We start from the raw sequence: 25,790 nt of genomic DNA, 5'->3' as shown, positions 1-25,790 counted from the left end.
TCAACAAATATAGTGGTTTCACATTAACATTTGCGGTGAAACTCGTGGTCTATTTGCGCTATACGTCTGTTTCTAGATTTAAGCCGGTCGGCAGAGTAGCCAAGGCTCACACATTGCAAGATTTTTAGAGTAAGCTGGTCGGCACGGTAGCCAAGGCACACTTTCTAGTAGGTCACTAGAATAAGCCATACGGCATGGTAGCCCGGCACACATAATTATGGTCATTAGAGTAAGCTGGTCGGCAAGGTAGCCAAGGAACACATTTCTCTTCAGCCCACTAGGATAAGCCAGTTGGCATGGTAGCTAAGGCACACATAGCCAGTACACTCTTCCATAGCTCTACGGAGCAGCAAAGAAACACATGTTTTGACAGCAGTTCTGCAATCAGGTCTAAGGACTGCGTTCAGTCGCAGCCTATCTGCTTTGTTGGGGGATTTTTATGGTGCCAGGTAGCAGCTAAGTTACTTCTCTTTGTCTACTGTGCTCTAGCAGAGCAGTGTGTTCTGCCTGCTTTCACAGCAGCGTAGCAGATCTAGTTTGCCAAAACCACTTATTATATGTACATTCACATTCTAAAAAATATTGTATATCTCCGAGAGCTGCCATGACTGAACTATATTAAATTATATAAACATAAAAAAGCATTCAGAAGCATTTTTGCCGTCTACAATTTAGAATGCCTGGAATTTTGAGTTTTAATAGACTAATAAATTACGTGCGTGCACTCTGCGTAATTTGATGATATACTTGATAATGTCAGATTGCACATCATTACAACAACACTTAGCATATTATCGCAGACGATGCTGTATCGCACACCCCTGACTCGAATTGAGTGGGAAATGAATCATTCGCAGTGGTGCACACACTTGTTTGCACATGAGCAAAGGTGTTTTTAGGAGTCTAACTTGCAAACGCCAGAGCACTGATTCTTCAAACCTGCTTTCCTGTAGTCCGTGTTCTTCTGATTTCTGACTATTTTGTAGTAATGAATATGCTTCAGTGAAATATATCGGAGTAAAAGTATACATTTTAATTAGGAAATGTAGTGGAGTAAAAGTAAAAGTTGGCTGAAATATATAAAAAGTAGTAAAGTAAAATACAGATCCTCTCAAAAAATACTTAAGTTCTGTAACGAAGTATTATTACTTTGTTACAATACACCACTGGCTATTTTACAATAGGTTTGTTCTAATCGGGAGATGCCTTGCTGTCTGCGGCCTACATAATTTCTGACTAAACTAATAACACAGAAACCTTTTTTTCAGAAAGTTTGACATGGCTTCTAGGCATGTTCCAGGCAAACTTTAATTGTATAATAACTTAATAATTGCTAAAGCATTTATCACAGTACTGATCTATTGAAAATGAAAAGTATTTAAGTTTTTAAAACATGTAAAAATGTAAATACTATTTGACTTCCTTTCTTCTCCGTTAAGTGGTGTCAGAAATAGAAAGTTGTACAGCCTTTGTTTACACACAACCTAGGGGAACTGCATTATTTATTTTTAGTCTTTCTCTAACCGTCAACTACTGTTAGAGAGTGAATTTGCATTTTCATTTATTCATTCTCCTTAGCTACTTTTACATAGTATGTACGCAGAGTTGTTAAATTAAACTTGGCAGGTGAAAAAATTCATTCTAAAAATTGAAACCATTTGTCAAAATAATCGAGAATTATTTACAGGATCTTAAAGTGCCCATGATAAACATTTTTCCAAACTTCTTGTCAATGATCACAATTTTTTGTGTGATATTAGTTTAGTCAGATAAGCCTAGATGTAACCCATGCTGGCAAAATCAGCTGGAATGCGCACAGGCTAATTTTGAGCTACAGAAAAAAAAAAAAAAAAAAAAAAATAAATATATATATATATATATATATATATATATATATATATATATATATATATATATATATATATATATATAAAATAAATTTGCTTTCACAAAAATGACTGTGGTGGGGGAGGCGTGGTTCAGCGAGGTCTGTGACGGGAGAGCAAGTGAGGAGACGAGCGGTGGTAAGTGGGGCAAGTGAAAAACGATTAACACCTGGATCTCGTTGCAGTGATTGGCATGGGGAACCGATATTTAAGCCGGCTGAGGACCGGCGAGAAGAGAAAGAGGGCTGGGGACTCGTGGGAGTGAGAAGCTGTGGAGTTACAAATCCCAAAGATAGGAAGACTACAATAGTGCGAAGTAGAGAAAAACTGTGAACTGAATGCGCATGTGGCGCGATTGTTTATTTGTTTTTATTGTTTTGTGTTAAAATAAAGTATCCCAAGAGCATCAGCACGCCGACCCTGGTCTCCTTCCTCTTTACTTGAACGAACTTTGTTACACTGGTGCCGAAACCCAGGAGGAAGGAGAACGATTCCGCCATGCAAACTCCGTCAGGACCATCGGGATTGCCATTTGCGGAGATCATAACATCGCTTGCGGGCCTGCATCAGGAACACCACCAAGCCCTGCTGGACTTACGGGCCGACCACGAACACCGGTTCCAGGCAATGATGCAGGTCCAGCAGGAGGACCGCGAGCTGTTCCGGAGCTTGCTGGACCGGGAGGGTCGGACGAGGTCGGCCTCCCCCAGTGCCAGCCCAGCCTCTCACATGCCTCTCACGAAGATGGGGCCAACAGATGACCCAGAGGTGTTCCTCGATCTTTTTGAGAAGACGGCCGAGGCATGTGGGTGGTCGACAGACAGCTGGCCGGTCCGGGTCATCCCGTTGCTGTCGGGGGAGGCCCAGAAGGCTGCCCAACAACTGCCCGTCCCGAACCTCCTGGTGTATGCCGATTTAAAAAGAGCCATTCTCCAGAGGGTCGGCTTCAGCCCCGAGCAACACCGTCAGCGCTTCCGGTCGCTGGAACTGACCGAAGCGGGCCGACCCTTTGTCTTGGCACAGCAGCTCCGGGACTCGTGCCGCAAATGGCTGTTGGCCGGAGAAAGCGACGCCGAGACCATCATCAGCAAGGTGGTACTGGAGCAGTTCATCTCCCGTCTCCCAAAGAGGACCGCCCAGTGGGTCCAGTGCCACCGCCCGGCGTCGCTGGATCTGGCCATTCAACTGGCGGAGGATCAGCTGGCGGCGTGCTCCGGGGTCGGCGAGGCCCTTCCATCTATCTCTCTCTCTCTCTCTTCCCCTGTCTCTCCCTCCTCCCCTGCCCCAAAACCTGTCCCTCTCCCTAGGTCCCGATGGGCTGGGCCACCAAGGGCCGCCCCCCGCTGGAGGACGGGGATGGATCCAGCAGCTGGGGCACGAGGCCCGACATGGGGAATGGGATCACCGCGCCGGGAGGGGTCCGAGGAGCCTCCTGCTGCTTCCCCACGCCAATCACCTGACCCACTTCCTGCCACTAGGGCGGCGGGGAGGCCTGGGCCGGCCTGCTGGCGTTGCGGGGATCCGGGCCATTCCGTGGAATGGTGCCCGGTCATGGAGGTGGGGACGTTGGTCCGGATCCCGTACGACCCGCAGGCTGCCCCCGATCAAGCCGGGTTGTGCCAAATACCCGTGAGTATTAAGGGGGGTACCTATCGGGCCTTGGTGGATTCAGGTTGTAACCAGACCTACATCCATCAAGGGTCGGCTTCAGCCCCGAGCAACACCGTCAGCGCTTCCGGTCGCTGGAACTGACCGAAGCGGGCCGACCCTTTGTCTTGGCACAGCAGCTCCGGGACTCGTGCCGCAAATGGCTGTTGGCCGGAGAAAGCGACGAAAGCCGAGACCATCATCAGCAAGGTGGTACTGGAGCAGTTCATCTCCCGTCTCCCAAAGAGGACCGCCCAGTGGGTCCAGTGCCACCACCCGGCGTCGCTGGATCTGGCCATTCAACTGGCGGAGGATCAGCTGGCGGCGTGCTCCGGGGTCGGCGAGGCCCTTCCATCTATCTCTCTCTCTCTCTTCCCCTGTCTCTCCCTCCTCCCCTGCCCCAAAACCTGTCCCACTACCCACGACCCGATGAACTGGACCACCGCGCCGGGAGGGGTCCTAGAAGACTCCGATGGAGCCAGCAGCTGGGGCACGAGGCCCGACCTGGGGAATGGGATCCCCGCGCCGGGAGGGGTCCGAGGAGCCTCCTGCTGCTTCCCCACGCCAATCACCTGACCCACTTCCTGCCACTAGGGTGGCGGGGAGGCCTGGGCCGGCCTGCTGGCGTTGCGGGGATCCGGGCCATTCCGTGGATCGGTGCCCGGTCATGGAGGTGGGGACGTTGGTCCGGATCCCGGACGACCCGCAGGCTGCCCCCGATCAAGCCGGGTTGTACCAAATACCCGTGAGTATTAAGGGGGGTACCTATCGGGCCTTGGTGGATTCAGGTTGTAACCAGACCTCCATCCATCAAAGCCTGATACAAGCTGGGGCATTGGATACGGGCCGCATGGTTAAGGTGAGGTGTGTGCACGGGGATATAGTGGAATACCCCGTAAAAGCCATAGCCATCCAATTTAGGGGCCAAAAGCATAATGTGGAGGTGGCCGTTAGTCTGCGCCTCCGGCATCTGCTAATCTTGGGAACCAATTGGCCAGCGTTTGAGCAGTTATTGGGGTGTTTAACAGTGGATGCCTCGGGGGAAAAGGGACGGCAAGGGGGGGGGGGGGGGGCAAGCACGCAGGTGGGAGAATCTGTGCCGGGACCTAGTGGGGCGGTCTCAGGGGAACCGAGAGGCCTGGCGAGGCTAAACCTTTCCAGCCGCGATTACTTTCCCCTGGAACAGTCCCAGGATGAGACCCTCAAACATGCTTTCGAGCAGGTCCGTGCCATCGATGGGCAGGTTCTCCACCCTGACCGCGCGCTCTCTCATCCGTATTTTGCCATTATTAAGGACCGGTTGTATCGAGTGACCCGCAACGCTCAGACAAAGGAAGATACAACCCAATTATTAGTACCTCGGAGCCGTCGGGAAATGCTTTTCCAGACGGTGCATTATAATCCTATGGCAGGGCATTTAGGAGTGACGGCGACACTAAATCGTCTAATGACCCGATTCTTTTGGCCGGGCATTCACGAGAACGTGCGCAGGTGGTGCGCGTCTTGTCGGGAATGTCAGTTGGTAAACCCACCGGCCGCCCCAAAAGCGCCATTGCGCCCTATTCCTCTAGTGCAGGTCCCCTTCGAACGAATTGGTATGGACCTCATCGGGCCATTAGAACGATCAGCACGGGGACATCGTTTTGCGTTAGTCATAGTGGATTACGCAACACGATATCCTGAGGCAGTGGCGCTTCGCAACATCTCGGCAAAGAGTGTGGCGGACGCCCTGTTTCGTTTAATCTCCCGCGTGGGAATCCCGAAAGAGATTCTCACGGACCAGGGCACCGCGTTTATGTCACGCACGTTCAGCGAATTGTACGAATTGTTGGGCATTAAAGCGGTACGTACCAGCGTCTATCACCCACAAACGGACGGACTGGTCGAACGGTTTAATTGCACATTGAAAACCATGATTCGTAAGTTCGTACAAGAAGACGCGAAAAATTGGGACCGATGGCTAGAACCCCTCTTATTCGCTGTGCGCGAGGTCCCCCAAGCCTCCACAGGGTTTTCCCCCTTCGAGCTCCTTTATGGACGCCAGCCCAGAGGGGTGTTAGACGCCCTAAAAGAAACTTGGGAGGACGGACGTTCGGATAGTAAGAACGAAATTCAATATGTCCTGGACCTGAGAGCAAAACTCCATACACTGGGGCGGCTCTCTATGGAGAATTTGCTTCAGGCCCAGGACAGGCAAAGCCAGCTGTATAACCGGGGGACTAAGTTACGAGAATTTGCACCGGGAGATAAAGTGCTCGTATTACTCCCAACCTCTAGCTCCAAATTATTAGCAAAGTGGCAAGGACCCTTTGAGGTCACACGGCGGATAGGAGATCTCAATTATGAAGTAGTTCGGACAGATAGAGGCGACTCACGGCAAATCTACCACCTCAACCTCCTTAAAAAATGGAGTGCGGAGGGGTCAGTGTTGCTAGCAACGGCAGTGAGTGAAGAGGAGGATCTCGGGCCAGAAGCGATCATTAAGAAGAAATCCCTCACCCTGGCCCCGGGAGGGGATCACCTCTCGCCCTCGCAGCTCACTGACATTGGGCGTTTACAGGTAGAGTTTGCAGACGTGTTTTCGCCCCCCTACCTGGTCGTACTGATCTGATTCAGCACCATATTGAGACAGAGCCAGGCGTGGTGGTTCGCAGCCGGCCATATAGATTACCTGAACACAAGAAAAAAGTGGTTCAGACCGAATTAGAGGCAATGCTGAGGATGGGAGTAATCGAGGAGTCCCACAGTGATTGGGCGAGCCCGATAGTTTTGGTGCCTAAAACGGACGGCTCGGTGCAGTTTTGTGTGGACTATCGCAGGGTGAACACAGTGTCAAAATTTGATGCTTATCCAATGCCGCGAATTGACTAGTTGCTCGATCGGTTAGGCACGGCTCGCTTTTACTCGACACTGGACTTAACAAAGGGATATTGGCAGATCCCCTTATCTCCCATGTCCAAAGAAAAAAAACAGCCTTCACCACGCCGTTTGGATTACACCAATTTGTGACGCTTCCTTTCGGTTTGTTCGGGGGCCCCAGCTACGTTTCAGCGCCTCATGGATCGAGTGCTGCGACCCCCATGCTGCATATGCCGCTGCCTACTTGGATGATATCATCATCTACAGTGGGGACTGGCAGCGGCATATGGAGCATGTGAGGGCTGTCCTCGGGGCGCTGAGACGGGCAGGGCTAACGGCCAACCCGAAAAAGTGCGCAGTTGGGCGGGTGGAGGTAAGGTATCTGGGCTTCCACTTGGGCCATGGGCAGGTGCGTCCCCAAATTGATAAGACGGCAGCCATTGCAACCTGCCCCAGGCCCAAGACCAAAAAGGAGGTGAGGCAGTTCCTGGGGCTGGCGGGATATTATAGGAGGTTTATTCCTCGTTATTCGGACCTCACCAGCCTGCAGACTGACCTCACTAAAAAGGAGGTACCAGATACTATCCAGTGGACGGAGCAGTGCCAACAGGCCTTTACCCGGGTTAAGGCTGCCCCGTGTGGCGGACCGCTCCTGCACTCTCCTAACTTTTCTCTCCCCTTTCTGTTGCAGACCGACGCGTCGGACAGGGGGCTGGGTGCGGTCCTGTCCCAGGAAGTGGAGGGGGAGGACCGTCCGGTGCTGTACATTAGTCGGAAGCTCTCGAAGAGAGAGACTAGGTACAGCACCATAGAAAAGGAGTGTTTGGGCCATCAGGTGGGCGGTCCTCACCCTTCGCTATTACCTCCTGGGCCGGGAGTTCACCCTCTGCTCGGACCACGCACCCCTCCAGTGGCTCCACCGCATGAAGGATACCAACGCGCGAATCTCCCGTTGGTATCTGGCTTTACAGCCGTTTAAGTTCAAGGTGATTCACAGGCCGGGGGCGCAGATGGCTGTGGCCGACTCCCTCTCCAGGAATGGGGGGGGGGGGGGGGGTGCTGCAGGCCGGATGGCTCCCCGGCCTGAGTCGGGCGGTGGGGGTATGTGGTGGGGGAGGCGTGGTTCTGTGAGGTCTGCGACGGGAGAGCAAATGAGGAGACGAGCGGTGGTAAGTGGGGCAAGTGAAAAACGATTAACACCTGGATCTCGTTGCAGTGATTGGCATGGGGAACCGGTATTTAAGCTGGCTGAGGACCGGCGAGAAGAGAGGGAGGGCTGGGGACTCGTGGGAGTGAGAAGCTGTGGAGTTACAAACCCCAAAGATAGGAAGACTACAATAGTGCGAAGTAGAGAAATACTGTGAACTGCATGCGCATGTGGCGCGATTGTTTATTTGTTTTTATTGTTTTGTGTGAAATAAAGTATCCCACGAGCCTCAGCACGCCGACCCCGGTCTCCTTCCTCTTTACTTGAACGAACTTTGTTACAATGACCTTTTCACAAAAGGTCTAGCGATCCCAATGCTCCAAATAGTAATTAAACATCTAAACTAATCTTGAATTGTACATTTTCTGAGGGGAGTACCTTGCTGACTGTCATCCATAACATTCACATAAAAAGTCCTTCTGCCAGCACGTGATCCTAATAAATATACACATATACTGTGTCTTGCGAAAGTATTCAAACAGCTTCATTTTTTCACGTCTTGTTATGTTGTAGCCTTACGTTAAACTGCTTTAAATTACTGTTTTCCCCACATCAATCTACTCTCCATACACCATAATGACAAAGCAAATTACAGGTTTTTAACATCTTTGCAAATGTATTAAAGATTAAAAAAAATAAAATGCATAAGTATACATACACTTATCTGGGACAGCTGAAATTTAGCTCAGGAGCATTCATTTTGCTTGTAAATGTTACCACACTTTGAGTGAAGCTAACCTGTAACAAATTCAAATGAATGGGTTTGATTTGGAAAGGCACGATAGGCTTAATGAAAACCAGAGCATTCAAAACCTCAGACTGGGCAGAAGGTTTACCTTCCAACAGGACAATGACCCTAAGCACACAGCAAGAGTGGCTTATAGACAATAGGGGTGGGAATTGCAGGGTACCTCACGATATAATACGAATCACTATACATGGCTCACGATATGATAATTTCACGAATACAGCGATTCTGCGATAATCTATATATTGCTAGACAATCCTATAACCATACATCACGATATCTGTCTAACTATGAAAACAAAATTCCTGTGAAAAGGTTAAGTGCAAGTTTTCTCTCTTTATTCAAGTCCAAATTGATAGAAAACAGCACAACATGTTAAATTTGATTTACAGAACTTTTTAAGTAAATTAATCATTTTATTCTTGGACACTTTTCTTTGTTTGTAAACCAACACATTTAACTGCTTATCAACTTTATATAGGCTATATTATATAAACCTGGTACATTTCAAAATGTACCTGGAGTGTTTTCTCAACTTCCCACACTGCATAACGTGCACTTGTAATATCTAAAGAGAGAGAGAGAGCATCCAGTATTGTTGACATAAAACTAGACACGCTGCTCTCTCTCCCATATAGTGAGGGAAATCCACCTGCGATCCGAGCAGAGAGATTAGGGTACTTACGGACTCGATATGCGCTCTGCAAAGAGCGTATCTAAAAATATAAGGTAACAAAAACTAAAACATACAGCAGGCCTACCATTAAGGAAGAGTATTAAGCTGCTTTAGAATTAAGCTGCTTTAGAACATGGATTTTGAAACTTGTGAATCCATTAGAATTGTTAGAAAACAGAATCACGATTCATATATGAATAGATTTTCTCTTCCTCTTCTCTAAAGCAGAGCAGCATGGCCTCGACCCTTTGCTGCCTTTTCCCGAGGTTTATCTGGGCTTGTTACATCATGAATTCGGGAAGTAACTTCTTGTAGTCCCTACCAGCCATTTTTGTAGGCATTAAACTGCTAGAATTTTAAAAGACAACATTTCTGTTTGCATTGAACTTTCAGCTTCGTAAATTTGCAGATATTGTTTATGCTCATTAAAAAAGTGAAATCGCAATCAACCACCCCTTTAAAAAATATTGATACTTGGTGCCAGAGTATGATAACGTATAGCGGGCAGAAATATTGTGATAAATCGGCACATCGATTTATCGTCCCACCCCTAATAGACAACTCTGTGAATGTCCTTGAGTGGCCCAGCCAGAGCCTGGGCTTGAAACCAATCAAATATTTCTGGAGAAAAATGTTTGTCTGCCCTTTTCCAACCTGACAGAGCTTGAGAGGTGAACCGGTGAGATGAAGAATGGCAGATAATTGCCAAATGCTGATATGGAAAGCTTGTCGCTTCATACCCAAAAATACTTGAGGCTGTAAAGGTGCTTCAGCTTAGTATTTTTTTTTATAATTTTTTTTTTTTTTTATAAATTTACGAAGTTGTGATAGTTCTGTTTTTGCCTTGCCATTATGGTGTATGGAGTGTATATTGATGTGGGATTTTCTTTTTTTTCTTATATTTGTTATATTTTGTAATGTAATTATAATAAAGAAAAGAAATGGCGGAAAAGATGTAATGTTGCTAGGTGATTTTGCTTTGGAACCTTCAGAAAACTTTAACTTTTTCTCAGAATTGAGTTTGCTGACTGTCGACTTCAAACGGGTGTAGCTCAGTAATTTTCCACCCAATTCCAACAAATCATGCATTTTAAAGTTCTTTTAATGGAGAATGTGAAATTAAAAAATGTATGTGAAATTTTTTAAAATTTGCTCATTGTGACTCATTTTGGCAGCACTGGTCACAGTTCATCTTTAATTGTGACTTAGATGAAAAACAAATTTTATGAGGAATTAATGCAGAAATCCAGATATTTCAGAATATAGTCTCTGACTGCCAGATGATGACACACATACTGACTAAGCAGTTGCATGCTTTTGTGGAACACTGCTGCAAACATCTGACCTTGCCAGTGATGCTTGTAGTCGCAGGTGCGGGACAGGGCAATCATCATTGCACTGTAGAGGGGCAGGATCATGGCACAGAGACGCCAGCTGCGCCCGCGTCCGGCAGCTGTGAAGCACTGCAACTTGCCTGCCAAGTAGAATGAAGTAAAGCCCAGACCAGAGAAAGCAACTAAAACAAAAGGGGAAAGAAACAGAAATATAAAATGTTAAAAGTAAATGCAAAGTCCTGTAAGAACACATTTAAAGCAGGAAACAACACATCACATAAGAAACCTCTTTGATATCTAAATTGTCTCATAGACAGCAGCAATATTAAATAGAACTGCTGTCTCATCCTTCAAAAATAGAATAACTATAAAACACCCCAAATGTTCTAATTTTTCTAAATGCACAGAACTGAACCTGGATTCCTGTGAATTCCATGAAAAGTCATAAATGAAATCAGATTTACGAGCTTATTACTTTTCTGCTCTCTGACAACCAGTTGCTCTGGCAGCTTGAGGTAACATAAAAGAAACAAGATAGTTTTTCCCCCTAAAATTCTATATTACATTAACAATGCCTTTAATTAATTACTACAGCTATTAAAAATGAGCTTGAATGGAGATTTGGAGATTTCCACTGTTGCATTAATGATACAGGTATCAGCAAAACTGATAGTATGAAACCAAATAATTTGGTATCCAAAATGCTAATTCCAAATTTTTATGTTGGATTCTGAAAAGTGTTTATGCACAATGGCAGAACACAAAGCAGTAGTTTTCCTAATCAGGGGTTTCACATTTACACTGACAGTTATGACCTTATAAAAACACTGGATCTTATTCGCTAAGCAGGAATCGCTGAAATCTAGGTCGCAGGAGTGTTATGATTTTAGCCAGTGTTCCCCTGTCTTGTGTTTGGACTTAATGTGTTACTTTCTGTCTAGAGTGCTATTTTTTAGGCAACTTATAGTCCTTTTGCTTCATTGGTTGCATTCCCAGGTGTGTCTTGTTTCTGTGTTATGTTGTTAGTGTCTCTGTGTATAGCCCAGTGTTAGTAGTTGTTTTCTTTGAGAAGAGGTTGCATGTAGTTCCTTTGCCTGGTTCTCCCTGTGTTCTGTGTTGTTTTATGTTCTAAATCACCTTGTTTTAATAAAAATGTACTGCTTGCAATTCGATTCTGCCTCTCCTCTTCCCTGCTTATGATAATGTTAGCAAATGTATTTGTGCCTCTACCTTATTTGTGCCTTTAACTTATCATGTTAAATCATGTTTTGTTTCTTTGTGTCCTGTTGTCTTCAGTATTATAAAGGACTCTTTGTGTGCTGGTGTTGTGCCAGCAGCTTTTAAAATAGCTGTGGTTACACCAGTACCAAAAAAGACAAACATTGATTATGAGAACTTAAAATATTTTGTCCTATTTCCAATCTCCCTTTTCTTGCTAAAATTTTGGAGTGAGTTGTTGCTACTCAGTTAATTTCTCATTTAACCGAAAACAATCTTTTTGAGCCTTTGCAGTCTGGCTGCTGCCCCCAACACTACAGTTTGCGAACCTCCCAAAACTCTCAACAGATGATGCCATCACAACCACCCTACATCTAGCTCTCCCTCACCTCGATAAAAAAAGACACATATGTCAGAATGCTGTTCATAGACTTAAGCTCAGCATTCAATACAATCATTCCTCAGACCCTGATTGAAAAGATGAGTCTGCTGGGACTGAACCACTTCCTCTGTAACTGGATCCTGGACTTCCTGTCAGAGAGACCTCAGATGGTCCGGATCGAAAACAGCTTCTCAAGCACCACCACACTGAGCATCGGAGCTCCCCAAGGCTGCGTGCTTAGTCAAGCTACAAAATTGATATGTGATATTTAGCTTTATACCTATGAGATGATTAACTCCCCAGTCCATATGTCTGATGACACGAACATGGTGGGTCTTATAAGCAAAGGAGACGAATCAGCATGATGACATCAAAGCATGTGCATAGAATACATTTTCTGTGGTTTCTTCCCCCCAAAGAGAGAGCCAGGCCCTTCATATCTCTTCCTCCGAGGAGGTTGATGTAATGAGCATCCATACTGAGGAGACTGTGGACTTGTCACCACAGTCCCTCACATATGAGGAGCTCATGGAGCTTGTCATTTGCACTGTGGCCAAGTTGAAAATCGATTGGCCAGCCGAGAAGCAGGACATTCGTCAGAAGAGGAAATTATACAAACGCTCTCCCCCACCATGGCATAGTCTCTGAAGGCCCCAAGGCTTCCTACCAGGCTGGGGAAAACTCATATGGTGGCAGGTCAGGCCAGTGCATGTCTGCACACCATGGCAGTGTTACAGGCATACCAGGCTGAACAGCTAAGGAACTGAGCAACAGAGAGGAGGTAGAACTGCACCGGGCCACGGATCTAGCTCTCCGTGCTACCAAGGTCATTGAGTCATTGTCCGTTCAGTGGCAGCACTGGTAGACACTGAGCGACGTCTGTGGTTTAATCTGTCCGAGCTGTAATACAAAGCCAGATTCTTCCTGCTGGATGCTCCACTCTCACCTAATGGCCTCTTTGGCAACGTAGTAAATATTGTCATCAAGAGGTTTCAGGTGGTGAGGAAGCAGTTGGCACTGCAAGTCCTCAGAGCTGCTGAGCGGGGAGCAGCCCCAGCCGTCCGGCTCCTCATGCTGCCAGGACCAGAAATGGAGTGATGCGACACATACCCCACCGCAGAAGGATCAAAAGATTGTTTTCGGTTAAATGAGAAGCTACACTCAAGTCAAAACCACCATCACTAACACAGAAACTGTTTCTCAAACCCCCAAAAACTATGAAGCAAATTTCCAAATAGGCACTAACTTCATTAATAAACCACATATTTGAAGATTAAACAGGTACATTCTTGACTGAAAAAAACCTTTTAACACTACATTGTGTGACACAACAACAGTATTATTTGTAAAATATATATATATATATATATATATATATATATATATAGTGGGTTTGATAGTCCACCATGACACCTGCTCTAAGAAATGCTGCTAGTGAAATGATGCAAATGGTTCACATGGAAATACTGGTAGAATATAACATGGCTGGAAATGACTCTCATTCAATCAGATTCAAGGACCAGAAGTAACTGTTGTAAGCTTTTACGATGTAATTACATCTACGACACTGTTGACCCTACCCATACCCATTAACTAACCCTTATATCTGCCCATATCTCAAAATCTGTGCCTAACCTTACCCATATCCCACATCAATAATAGTAGCAAAAGTGTTTTGCAATAAATGAACACAATAAGTAACACTTTATTTATTTATTTATGTCACGACACGCACACAGACAGGTAGATCCAAATGCAGTGTTTATTAAGAATAATCCAAACTCATAATCCAGCCAGGCAAAGGTCAAAATCCATGTAATCAGTCCAGAAACAAGAAACATAAACAACATCTAAGAACCACGAAAAACCAGGGTGACATTCAACAAGGACTCCGTCACAATGACAGAAACAACCAGGGTATTTATAGACAGGTGCAAACAAGGTAAGTGGTGACAGCTGAACACAATGAACAGTGATGAACAGATAAGGCTAGTGGGAAATGTAGTTCAGAAAAGGTGACAATAAGGGGAAGTGAGACCTCTAGTGGCCACCCAGGGAGACACAGAACAGACACCGTGACACTACCCCCCCCTCTAAGGAGCAGCTTCCAGATGCTCCTCAGAACAAAATAAACACAAAACAAAGAGACCAGGAGGGAGGTGGATTGGTGGAGGCAGAACAGGGGGAGGGATGGCGGGCCAGGCCCGTGTAGGGGAACTGGGACCGGCAGCGATGGCTCCCCTGGTAGCCCAGGTGGCTTGGTCAGATCAGGGGGCCATGGTGGACCCGAAAGTTCAGGGGACCACGAGGGACCAGGCAGTTCAGGTGGCCACGGTGGACCCGAAAGTTCAGGGGACCACGAGGGACCAGGCAGTTCAGATGGCCACGGTGGACCCGAAAGCTCAGGGGACCACGAGGGACCAGGCAGTTCAGGTGGCCACGGCGGATCAGTCCATTCTCGTTGTGCAGACGGCCAGGGAGGAATTCGCCATTTGAGTGGCCCGAACGGAACCTGCCAATCGGGGAGCCAGTAAGGAGCAGGCTGTGGCGATGGCCAGGTCACGGCATTGGGACCGGCATCGGACAAGGACACCGCCTCGGGAACGACCTCGGCATCGGGCACCGCCTCGGGAACGGTCTCAGGAACGGCCTCAGGAACGGCCTCAGGAACGGCCTCAGGAACGGCATTGGACTCGACTTCGGGCACCGCCTCGGGAACGGCCTCGGCATCGGGCACCGTCTCGGGAATGGCCTCGGGAACGGCCTTGGACAAGGACACCGCCTCGGGAACGACCTCTGCATCGGGCACCACCTCAGGCACGACCTCGGCCTGCGCATCGGGCACCGCCTCGGCATCGGGAACAACATCGGGCACCGTCTCGGCATCGGGAACAGCATCGGGCACCGCCTCGACCTCCGGACCAGCATCGGGCACAGCCTCGGCATCGGGCACAGCCTCGGCATCGGGAACAACATCGGGCACCGCCTCGGCATCGGGAACAACATCGGGCACCGCCTCGACCTCCGGAACAGCATCGGGCACCGCCTCGGCATCGGGCACAACCTCGGCATCGGGCACCGCCTCGACCTCCGGAACGGCATCGGTCACCGCCTCGACCTCCGGAACGGCATCGGTCACCGCCTCGGCATCGGGCACCGCCTCGACCTCCGGAACAGCATCGGTCACCACCTCGACCTCCGGAACAACATCGGCCACCGCCTCGGCCTCCGGAACAGCATCGGGCACCGCCTCGGCCTCCGGAACAGCATCGGGCACCGCCCCGACCTCCAGAACCGCATCGGGCACCGCCCCGACCTTCAGAACAGCATCGGGCACCGCCTCGACCTCCAGAACAGCATCGGGCACCGCCTCAACCTCCAGAACAGCATCGGTCACCGCCTCGACATCAGGCACCGCCTCGGGAACCTCCTCCTGGACGGCAGCGGCCTGCTCGGGAACGTCCTCCTGGACGGCAGCGGCCTGCTCGGGAACGTTCTCCTGGACGGCAGCGGCCTGCTCGGGAACGTCCTCCTGGACGGCAGCGGCCTGCTCGGGAACGTCCTCCGGGCTTTGAGGAACGGCTGACGCCTGTCTCCTCCTCCTATGATGGCGTGCCGGTGGCTCCTTGATGGAAGACTCAGGCGTTGAGTCAACCATCTTGTGCTGTGGCGCTGGGCTGGCGGTGCTGTGGCGCTGGGGCTGGCGGCCATCTTGTGCTGTGGCGCTGGGCTGGCGGCCATCTTGTGCTGTGGCGCTGGGCTGGTGGCCATCTTGTGCTGTGGCGCTGGGTTGGCGACCCTCCTGGACTGTGGTTCTGGCTCAGCAGCCGTGACGTGAACACTTTTGGGAATCTCTAGGATCTTGGACAGCCTAGAAAAATAATCCAAGAATGTTTCCCGCGGCCGTGTTGTCCGAAGACACAGGCTCGGCAGACGTGTGCTTCCTTCCCCCTCTCCGTCCATGATGGAGAGACGGCGGCTCCGATCCGTCCCTCACGAGCCCCGGGTCGAAGGGGGGCCATGGTGGAGAGCGATGCCGGACCTACTCCTCTCGCCCACTCACTCCTATGCGACCTCCCCGGGTCCCACGAAAAATGACCAGGCGGGTTCCCTCAAAACCGATCCTTCTCTCCCGCTCGCTGGCTGGGGGAGAACCCTCAAAAAACGTACCGCTGGATCTAAGCATGACGGAGTCCTTCTGTCACAACACGCACACAGACAGGTAGATCCAAATGCAGTGTTTATTAAGAATAATCCAAACTCATAATCCAGCCAGGCAAAGGTCAAAAACAACCAAAACAAACAACAAACAACCACGAAAAACCAGGGTGACATTCAACAAGGACTCCGTGACAGACAGAAACAAACCAGGTATATATAGACAGGTGATTACAATACTAACAGGGAGTTGCAAACAAGGTAAGTGGTGACAGCTGAACACAATGAACAGTGATGAACAGATAAGGCTAGTGGGAAATGTAGTTCAGAAGAAGGTGACAATAAGGGGAAGTGAGACCTCTAGTGGCCACCCAGGGAGACACAGAACAGACACCGTGACAATTTATTTTGTTGTTGTTATATAGCTGTACACAGAATAGAATAGAATAGAATACTACAAAATTGATATGTGATATTTAGCTTTATACCTATGAGATGACATGCTACAAAATTGATATGTGATATTTAGCTTTATACCTATGAGATGATTAACTCCCCAGTCCATATGTTATAACGATTCTAAGGTTCAGTACACTAATTTCTCATCTAACAGGAAATGCAACAATGCTTCTACATAGGATTTATTCCAATCAAAACTGTAAGCATGAATAATTATTTACATTGTAGCCTTGGGGCATCTCATAATCATTATTGAGTGAGTTAAATTATACTTTCCTTAGAGCTTGAAGGACAGTTTTTATTCCCATTTATTATCATCATTTAACATGAATGTTAATAATTCATATGGAACATTTAAACCATAGAGTCATAGAGAATTTAGAGAGGTTTACTTTGAAGAGCCATGACAGAATCAACACATCATGACAATAAACAAATCATGACAAAGATGAAGTAGAATAAGCAAGCAAGCATATTACAATATTTCAAAAAGACCTACATCACACAAGTAGATTTTTGGGATGTATTAAATTGAAGACTAGAATGTATTTTGACTGGATATTCTGTGACTTTGTGTAAAAGTGTTATGGCAAAGGTATGTTATGAATTTTGATGGAGATTGAAAACACCAGCAAGTTCCAATTAAATGCCTCACTCAAACATAAAATGTGTGTATTTATTAGTTTGTTTATTTATAAATCTGACCTTCATAAACTGAAGGAAGTTGATTATGACTGCAACTATCAGTTGTTTTGGTTCTTCTGGACCGAGTTATACAAGTCCCTTAAAACTATAATTGTTCAAAATGTGTAGTTTTACTAATTAATAAAAATCTAAATCGAATCGCAATCTCGATTTGAGACGTTGCGATTTGCAAATCGCAAAAGCCTGCGATGTTGACGCGATATTACTCTGTTCCACAGCATATGCATGACTGCCAGCCTTGAGTGACAGTCTTACTAACCAATAGAGTGAGCGCACATCTGTTCTCCCCAATCAGCTCTGCTCTAGCCAACTATGTAAAGCCCACCATTAAAAAAAAAACACAGAAAGCAGGACAGAGACAAAGGTCCTGTCCCAAATGGCGCACTTCATGTGGACTTTCGGTCTCGTGGACTTAAATTGCGCATGCTCGCCGAGTCTACGAGTCCATAGCCCATCCCATTCAGTATTTTAATGCTCTGAAGTGTGCTCAGCAGCACCCCCTTTGTACCCTTGAAGCGGTCTTCCGCGAAGTCCGCATAGATGCAGGCTTCGCACACTTTAACTACCCAGGAATCCTTGCGAAATGCCAATCAGACAACGGATGCTAGGAGATTTCGCTCAAGAGCAATTGATGACATGGCTGAGAAGAAAATATTTAAGTGTAGGTATCATTACGGTTTTTATGACCTAAGTGTACATTTTACCAGTTGTTACCTACAGTTTATACAAACATTATGGTCATCGACCAGTGGTTAATATCTTAAACATAATAATAGCGCGTTGAATAATACGATTGTATTACGATTCATTAAATAAATAGAACCGAATGTCAGGGCTTTACTGAGTCATATGTAAACCTAGTATTTATATTTAAACCTGTAAATTCATCTGAAACTCACTCACGTTTATTATGTGTTAAAATTGTAATCTTAGTTCAAATGGAACATAGGCAGCATATTCCCCGAACCTGCAGCCCCTGCCATTAAACAACCAGACCGTTATTTCAAGCGTGACGATCGAGTCTGTCCCAAAAATACCTCTCAATGCGCCCTCTTGGACTCGCGTCAAGGGCCCTATAGGTCTGCACTACATGACGTCACCAAAGTGTGGACTCTGAGGAAGTCCACAAGTCTGGAGTGTGCCATTTGGGACAGGGCTATAGTGTGATTATGGTAGGGTGACCAGACGTCCCGTTTTTCCCGGGACAGTCCCGTATTTCAACTCAAATTTTAGTGTCCCGACTTATTATGAAAAAATCATGTTTTGTCCCGTATTTCATCGTTAATATATATATATATATATTTTTTTTTTTTTTTGCTGAGTGATAGCGTGAGTACTCCTCTCATACGGAATAACCTAATAAAACTAGCAAATCACTTTAATTAATCCCTTAATCAATGTGCAGTTAGTGAAGGCGGAATCCGACGTCACAGTTAAGTGTACAGTATATGAGATGAGAGGACGGATAAGCTTGCCTCAGGTGCAAAGATGTCAAAGAAGTGTGCGTGTACATTTAACGACGATCTTCAAAAAGAGTTTAAATTTCTCAAAAGAGAGTCACTATCAGAGGCAAGTAAATTAAGATGCGACATTTGCGGGGCTCGCTTTTCCATTGCTCACGGAGGGCGAGCCGACATTACGCAGCATATGCACACAAAAAAGCACATGGACGATGCTAAAAGTAAGTGTGCTACTCCAAGTGTCAGCAAATTTTTTGTGAAGCAAAGTTGCGAATCTGATAAAGTGCATGCAAGTGAAGGACTTTTTGCATATCATTCTGTTATTCATGGCAATAGTTTTCGGTCAGCTGACTGCACTGCAAAATTGATTAAGAAATTGTATGATCCAAAATTTTCTTCCGCTCGCACTAAATCTGAGGCTATAATATGCAACGTTCTTTGTCCTTTGTCCAGAGGAAGAAGTTCAGCATGATTTGGACAAGTGCTCCTTTGTCACATTAACTGTGGATGCATCCAACCACAAAGACATTAAATTGTTCCCTGTGCTTGTGCGATACTTCAAGCAACTAGAGGGTATAAAGGTCAAGATCATTGAATTTTCATCTCTGCCAGGTGAGACATCGGATTTGCAAACTGCCTACATTTCCCATGTCATTGAAAAAACATGGCCTTGCTCAGAAAATAGTTGCACTTTGTGCTGATAACACTAACACAAACTTTGGCGGTGTTAAAAGAGCTGGTAAAGGCAATATCTGGAGAAAGCTGCAAATTCAGCTGGGAAGGGATATTCTGGGCATTGGCTGTAATGCACACATCATCCACAATACCCTGCAAACAGCAGTGGATTGCTTACCGATTGATTTGGAGTGTTTTGCTGTGAAGGTATACAAATACTTTCATATCTATACAGTGCGCGTAAAGGAGCTCAAGGAGTTTTGTGACTTTGTACAGCTGGACTATCAGAAATTACTGCAGCATGGTAGCACACGTTTCCTCTCTCTTGGTCCATCTCTTGAACGAATTCTGCACCTTTTTGATGGTCTACGTGCATACTTTCTTTCTTAAGAAATGTGCCCAAAGTTTCTAAAAGACACATTCAGCAACCCTTGCACAAAACTTTGGCTTGGATTTGCACTTAAGCAAACTGCAGCTTTCCATCGTGCATTGGAGACAGTAGAGCAAGACAATATATCTGCCACAGAAGTGGCTTTGCACATTTATGATCTGAGAAATGTCTTGCAGGCCAGGCTGGAGGAATCATTTATTCCCTCTGACATCAAAACACTGTTAGACACCCTTGTTGAAGCTGGTGACATAAAAGCTGATGATTTTTATTGTGCAGTGAGAAGCTTTTACTCAGCATCAGTGGATTACCTTGATAATTGGAGCTGCTCACTGGAGAATACAAGAGAACTAGACTGGGTCCTACTGAGAAGTGTTCCAGAATGGAGAAACATTCAGAGCAGCCTCAGCAACTTCTACTCAAGAATACCTGCTCTCACATCGGTTGACGAAACCATGCTCTTTGATGAGTGGGCCTGTGCTAAAAACATTGTCACTTGTCACATCACTGAGTGGAACAAAAACAAGGTGGCTGTGTCTGATAGATGGACAGACGTGTTTAGTGAGATGGGGAGCAAGTCACTCAACTTTGGAGTCTTATCTTTGGCTGTGGAGTTTGTTTTATGCCTGCCTGGTACATCTGCACCTGTGGAGCGTGTGTTCTCGTTAATGAATGCATCATGGACGGATGAAAAATCTCGACAGAGTGTAACAACAATGAAGGCAATGCTTTTCGTACGAATTAATTTCGGACTGGACTGCTCCACATTTTATGATAAACTCTTGAAAGACAAGCGCACGCTGGCAAAAATTGGTTCCAGTGAAAAATACAAAACAGCAACAGTGAATGATGCTGTTGCACCATCTTGTTCCCACTGATCTGCAATTTTATGTAAGTCTACATTTATTTTTTTAAATAGCTAACAATAGTATTAAGTGTAAATACTTGTATGTGTGCAGTAGGTGTTGTGGGTCTGTGGGTTCTGTGTCTGTCCCGTATTCCACTCTGAGAAATCTGGTCACCCTAGATTATGGTGTCTACAGGGTCAGATCGATAGTTAGGGAAATTAAAACTAAAGAAAAACGTATACGTAATGTAAGCTTCGAAATGACAGACAACGAACAAAAAAGGTAATTTGCAAGAGCTGCATCACAATGCATATCAAGAACTCCCTTATCGGTTCTGTTTTCAGTACTGGAGAATAAAAGATACATTCTTAAGATGTTTTTGTTAGTACATGAACGTTATCTTGCGCATTTTATCTCCTCAACAGATTAATTTGAAATAAGTTTATAATGCATGTTCGCTATTCCCAATTTAGAAGACCGCACACACAACCTATGTCTCTGAATGCTTCTCATATTCGCTCCTCTCTGCCCCACGTGTGCAACCTGCATCGACTCACGCCTGACTCCGCGTTTAAAACGAATGTAAATTCAGTCTAACTGCCTGCTAATTTCACTTGGATGAAATTAAACATTCAGCACATTTTCCACTTGTTTTTAAAATCCCAAATACAATGTTGCATATGTAATACTTTAAAAATTGACTTAAGAAATACAGTTCTTTATTTATAAAAAATAAACAAATCTTTCCAGTGAAATTCAGTAATTAAGTTAATTCTGTAAAAATAGTTATACCATTATAATCTTGCCTACTGAAAATATTAATAATAATAAAAAAATATATAGAACCCCTCCCAAAATTTCAGGGTTATAATGGGAATTGTATTGGTTTTATTGAACACTATAATGGTGTCTATTTGATGGATTGTGTTGGTGGGATGTAATATGGCAGATGACAGCCAAAAGAACAACAGTAATTCCTATTGGAATAATGGCAAAAACAAAAAGGAATTTTGTAATGGTTTAATGGAAACTGTAAGAATGTCAGTGATTTTTTTTCTGTATTTTTTTTTTGATACTCATACGGTGCTGCACATTATTGACAATATTGAGCTGAAGCTTGACTTTGCAAATTTAAAATCGCAAATCAAATCGCAATTCAAGATTACTAGGGCTCATGAATTAAAAAAAAATAAGGAAGTGCTCGGACAAATTACTTATAATAAACACTACAGTATTCCATTAAAAAAAAAATATATATAAGAATTTTCAATTTTGATTTAATGGTGACTTTAAAAATCTCCTTTTGAGGTCCAAAAAAAAGAGAAGAAAAAAAGAAAGCAAAAAGGCATACAGTATTAGAAAAACACAAGGGTGACTTAATTAATTAATTAATTTGACTGGACATCTCATCAAAAAATATGATTGGAAATATGTTAAAGGGATAGATTAATTAATTAATTAATTAATATAAAATGCTTAGATAACAAGAGATGGCCAGTCAATTTGAGTAATCTATTTGTGTATTCTAATCGCAATCACACAGATTTGCGCTGTGGTTTCACAATGACATTGTGACAATGACATCATAATGTCATTTAGCAACTTTTAGCAACAAATGGACCTGCCTTTAGCAACTTCCCCTGAAAATTACTTGGCAAAAATGCTGAAAACACAAACTTTTGAAAACGAGTTTCAAAGTGCAAGTTTTTTAAAATTATACCATTTTGAAAGTGATTTTAGTTGTTTTTATGGATCTGTGTGAATGCAAATTATTTTGAAAAGTTTTCATGTGTACCTGAAACTTTCAAAAATTGCTGATTTTTTTATTACATCGTGTAAAGCTCTAACGCTGGTGATCTGAATCAGGTGCGTTGAATAAGGAAAACACAAAATGTACAGAGTTTTGGATCCCCAAGACCCATTGGTGTAGATCAGTGGATCACAATTCCACATTTTGTATGTCTCTCCTCTTTGATGCCCTCGGTTCAGTTCATAGATCTTCCTCATAATGATCTGATGATCTCAATCCGGTGTGTTAAATAAGGAAGGCACACGAAAGGTGCAGAGCAGTGAAATTAAATTACTATTGAAAAATAAAATGACATTAGCATGCACTAATCGTAAACAAAAAGAACATGATGAAGCACAGTTTGGCAGTTTTATGTTTGCTGAAAGAAGAGGAAGTTGTGAAAAAGGAAGTTAAAAGAGTTTGAGGTAAGCAGTTTTAAGTTTTAGTGCCATGTCATGTTGATCAACATAGCATTTCATATTGCATTTTTATTGGCTGGTCAGTAAACTGGGTCGCAGCAGCAAACATACTGTGTGATGATCATACTGAAGCTATCTTTGGTCACAAGACCGTGACAATGGCTGTCTTTGAACCCCTCTCATTGTACGACAAAGGACCACAGTTTAGGAGCTAAGACTGTTTCAAGATTCCAATCCTTCGTCTGGGAAAGCCGAAAATCATGCAGTGTGTAGTAAGCTTTAGATCTAGAGCAGGGGTGTCCAAATCTATTCCTAGAAGGCCAATGCCCTGCAGCATTCAGCTCCAGCCCTAATTAAACACACCTGAGCCAGCAAAATAAGGCCTTTAGACATACTTAAAACTTTCAGGTAAATAATAATTATTATAAGAAGCTGATTTGGATGTTATTTATTTAGTTGTTTGTTTTTTGAACAAAAAGTTTTGTTTTGAAAACTGTTTTGTTTAATTCTAAAATAAAGCCACAGACAGTAATTCAAAAACAAAAACCACATAACAAAAACATAAGTATGTATAAGCAATAGATTTGAACTCAAAATTTATAGTAACATCACCCCTTTATGATACACCCTCATAAGATAAATCCTTAACTTTTTCATGCAGTTAAGCATCCTTCTCTTAATTTAGACCTAGAGTGCTCATTAAATGTAAATAAATAAATAAAATAATGACAGGGTTTGTGTAAATTTAGATTGTGCCTTTTCAGTGCGCAGCTGTTTTGCCCATCATCACTGTAAATGTAGTTAATTAAGATATCTTGCTTCTCCCATCAGATTTAAAGAGTTATAACGTTGCACTGATATCCAAAAATAAGAATTAGAGCAAACACAATTACTGTTCTTCATAAATATTAATGCAGCAATATGTGAATTCCTGCAAGAATAAACAGGATACTAATGAGATCAACAGATCATCAAAGAGCGGAGGGGTTTTTCTTGCAGGCTCAAAATTAAGGTTACTGAAGAATTTTTGAATAGAAATGGATATTAAGAAAATATCTTGGCTGCAAATAAACATTTGAAACTTTATCTAATCACCTCAACATGATCAACATAGTGTAATGGCTAAAATGAAAATGAATGCTTAATGGCCAATATGTTGAAGATTAGCTGTAGAATCAGGAAGCGATAAGCTGTATAATCATCATATTAAAAAACTCTCTCTCAGTAACATCCATTTTAAAAGGCATTATGCTTTTATTCCTTCGGAAGACACCCAAAATGTGTACGGTTGGGGGTACTCAAAGACTACGGTTGGGAACAGGGGCAGTTTGAGACTAAAAAGCAGCCAAATACATTGTCAGTTTTTTTAGTTTGGTGTGGTTCACTTTCACACTGCCTTTTTTGAAAGTGAACCAGAAATTGTAAACAAAACCACACTCGTGCTAAGGTCATCCATTCAACCGTAACAGAGTTCATTTGGAACTGGACCGAGACCCCCTCTTCAGTCTCAGTGTGGTTGTTTGGTCCGCACCCGAGTGCGATTGCTGTATTCGCACCTGCCCAAAAGAAAAGGTGCCATAGAATGCAAAAATCACTGATTTAAAGGTGCCATAGACTGCAAAAATCACTTTTATAAGATGTTTGGACACAGTTGTGTGGCCACAGTGTGAAAACAGCCAGCCTATAATGGTAAAAATCCACCCACTCATTATTTTATAACCCCAATAATTCATAAACAGTCTCTCCACACAAGCAGTTCCAGGTTTCTCACTACTATAACGACATAGTCGGTGAAAGTCCCGCCCATTTGTGACGCTCTCTGTCCTATTAGTATATACACAGCCCTGAGTGAGAAGCTGCGGTCCACCATTACTGTTCTCTTGCTGTAGCTTCTGGAGATACAATGTCAGCGCCAAAGAGCCATTAAAAGTGTCATGTGTTGGGATGCACCAATGAACATAGGAGTCTCCATAGACCACTGAGGACATGGTGGTTAACTTTCATTTTCAAAGGAAATGATTGTGAATAGGAATATGGTAGTTAATTCCCTTTGTTGTGTTCATCCTTATAAGCCCTCAGTTTTGCGAAACCTTGAAACCGAAAAAAAAACCTTGTCGGATCTGTAACGTGCCACAGGCATATTTTGCCAAAACTGAGGCCTTGTGATAATATTAGTGTAACGGGTGCACTACTGAGTGGAGTGCAGAGAAAGGAATGGAGGGAGACAAGGAGTACATCAATCCATAGAAGTTTTATTATAACAAGGAAAACTCACGTAGCACATGTAGACTTAACAATAACCGGACCCTAAATTGAAAACAGGGAACACTATTTAAGCACATTACAGGAGGATTGGAAGAGTAGACACACCTGGGATCAATGGAAATTAGACATAGGAAACACCTGGGATTAAATGATTAAACAACATGAGGAGCAAAACACAGACAAAACATGGAACAGAATCTCACACTTAGTCCCATGCGAATTGGCATCTCTGTTATTTGGTGGGGTAATATATAATTTTTTCAAGGTTTTTTGTTTCCTGTCCGCCTTTTTATCTATCTTTCACAAAAAATAGAGGCTGTGTTGAGCATTTTGGGTGCTGGGTCATATCGCTATACACCATACAGCTGTATAATTTGCAGAAAGAAAAAGCTGAAAACCATAAAGGGAGCAAAAACAAAAAGAATGATAAAATGGATGACATGTATGGCAGCATGCAGTAAGGAACATTGTTCTGTTTATGATGAATAATGTTATGCAAAGCCTTGACATCATAAGTCAGTAAATTTGAGTAAAATCACAGGCTTCACTTATCTGGCAGATGTATCTGGCTTATCTGTATCTTATCAGATGCATATTATCTGGCTTATCTGGCATGCTACTTCTTTTCTCTCTGAGAGGGTAGGAAGTTAAATGAAATGAAATGTGG

The 25,790-nt window shown here is 44.5% G+C and overlaps 1 protein-coding gene across 1 annotated transcript in view; it reads right to left on the bottom strand.

Annotated features, from left to right (window-relative positions):
* The window catches only part of plpp4 (phospholipid phosphatase 4), a 192,668-nt gene that overhangs the window by 15,864 nt on the left and 151,014 nt on the right, over window positions 1-25,790 (bottom strand). Inside the window, exon 6 of the mRNA XM_042736114.1 lies at window positions 10,369-10,539. Within this exon, the coding sequence (XP_042592048.1) occupies window positions 10,369-10,539 (171 nt within the window). The remainder of the gene's footprint in view (window positions 1-10,368; window positions 10,540-25,790) is intronic.

The sequence above is a fragment of the Cyprinus carpio genome, chromosome B13 (genome assembly GCF_018340385.1).
Source record: "Cyprinus carpio isolate SPL01 chromosome B13, ASM1834038v1, whole genome shotgun sequence".
NCBI classification, from domain to species: domain Eukaryota; kingdom Metazoa; phylum Chordata; class Actinopteri; order Cypriniformes; family Cyprinidae; genus Cyprinus; species Cyprinus carpio.
Note: the sequence above shows the minus strand (reverse complement) of the source record. Positions and strands in the feature narration are given on the sequence as shown.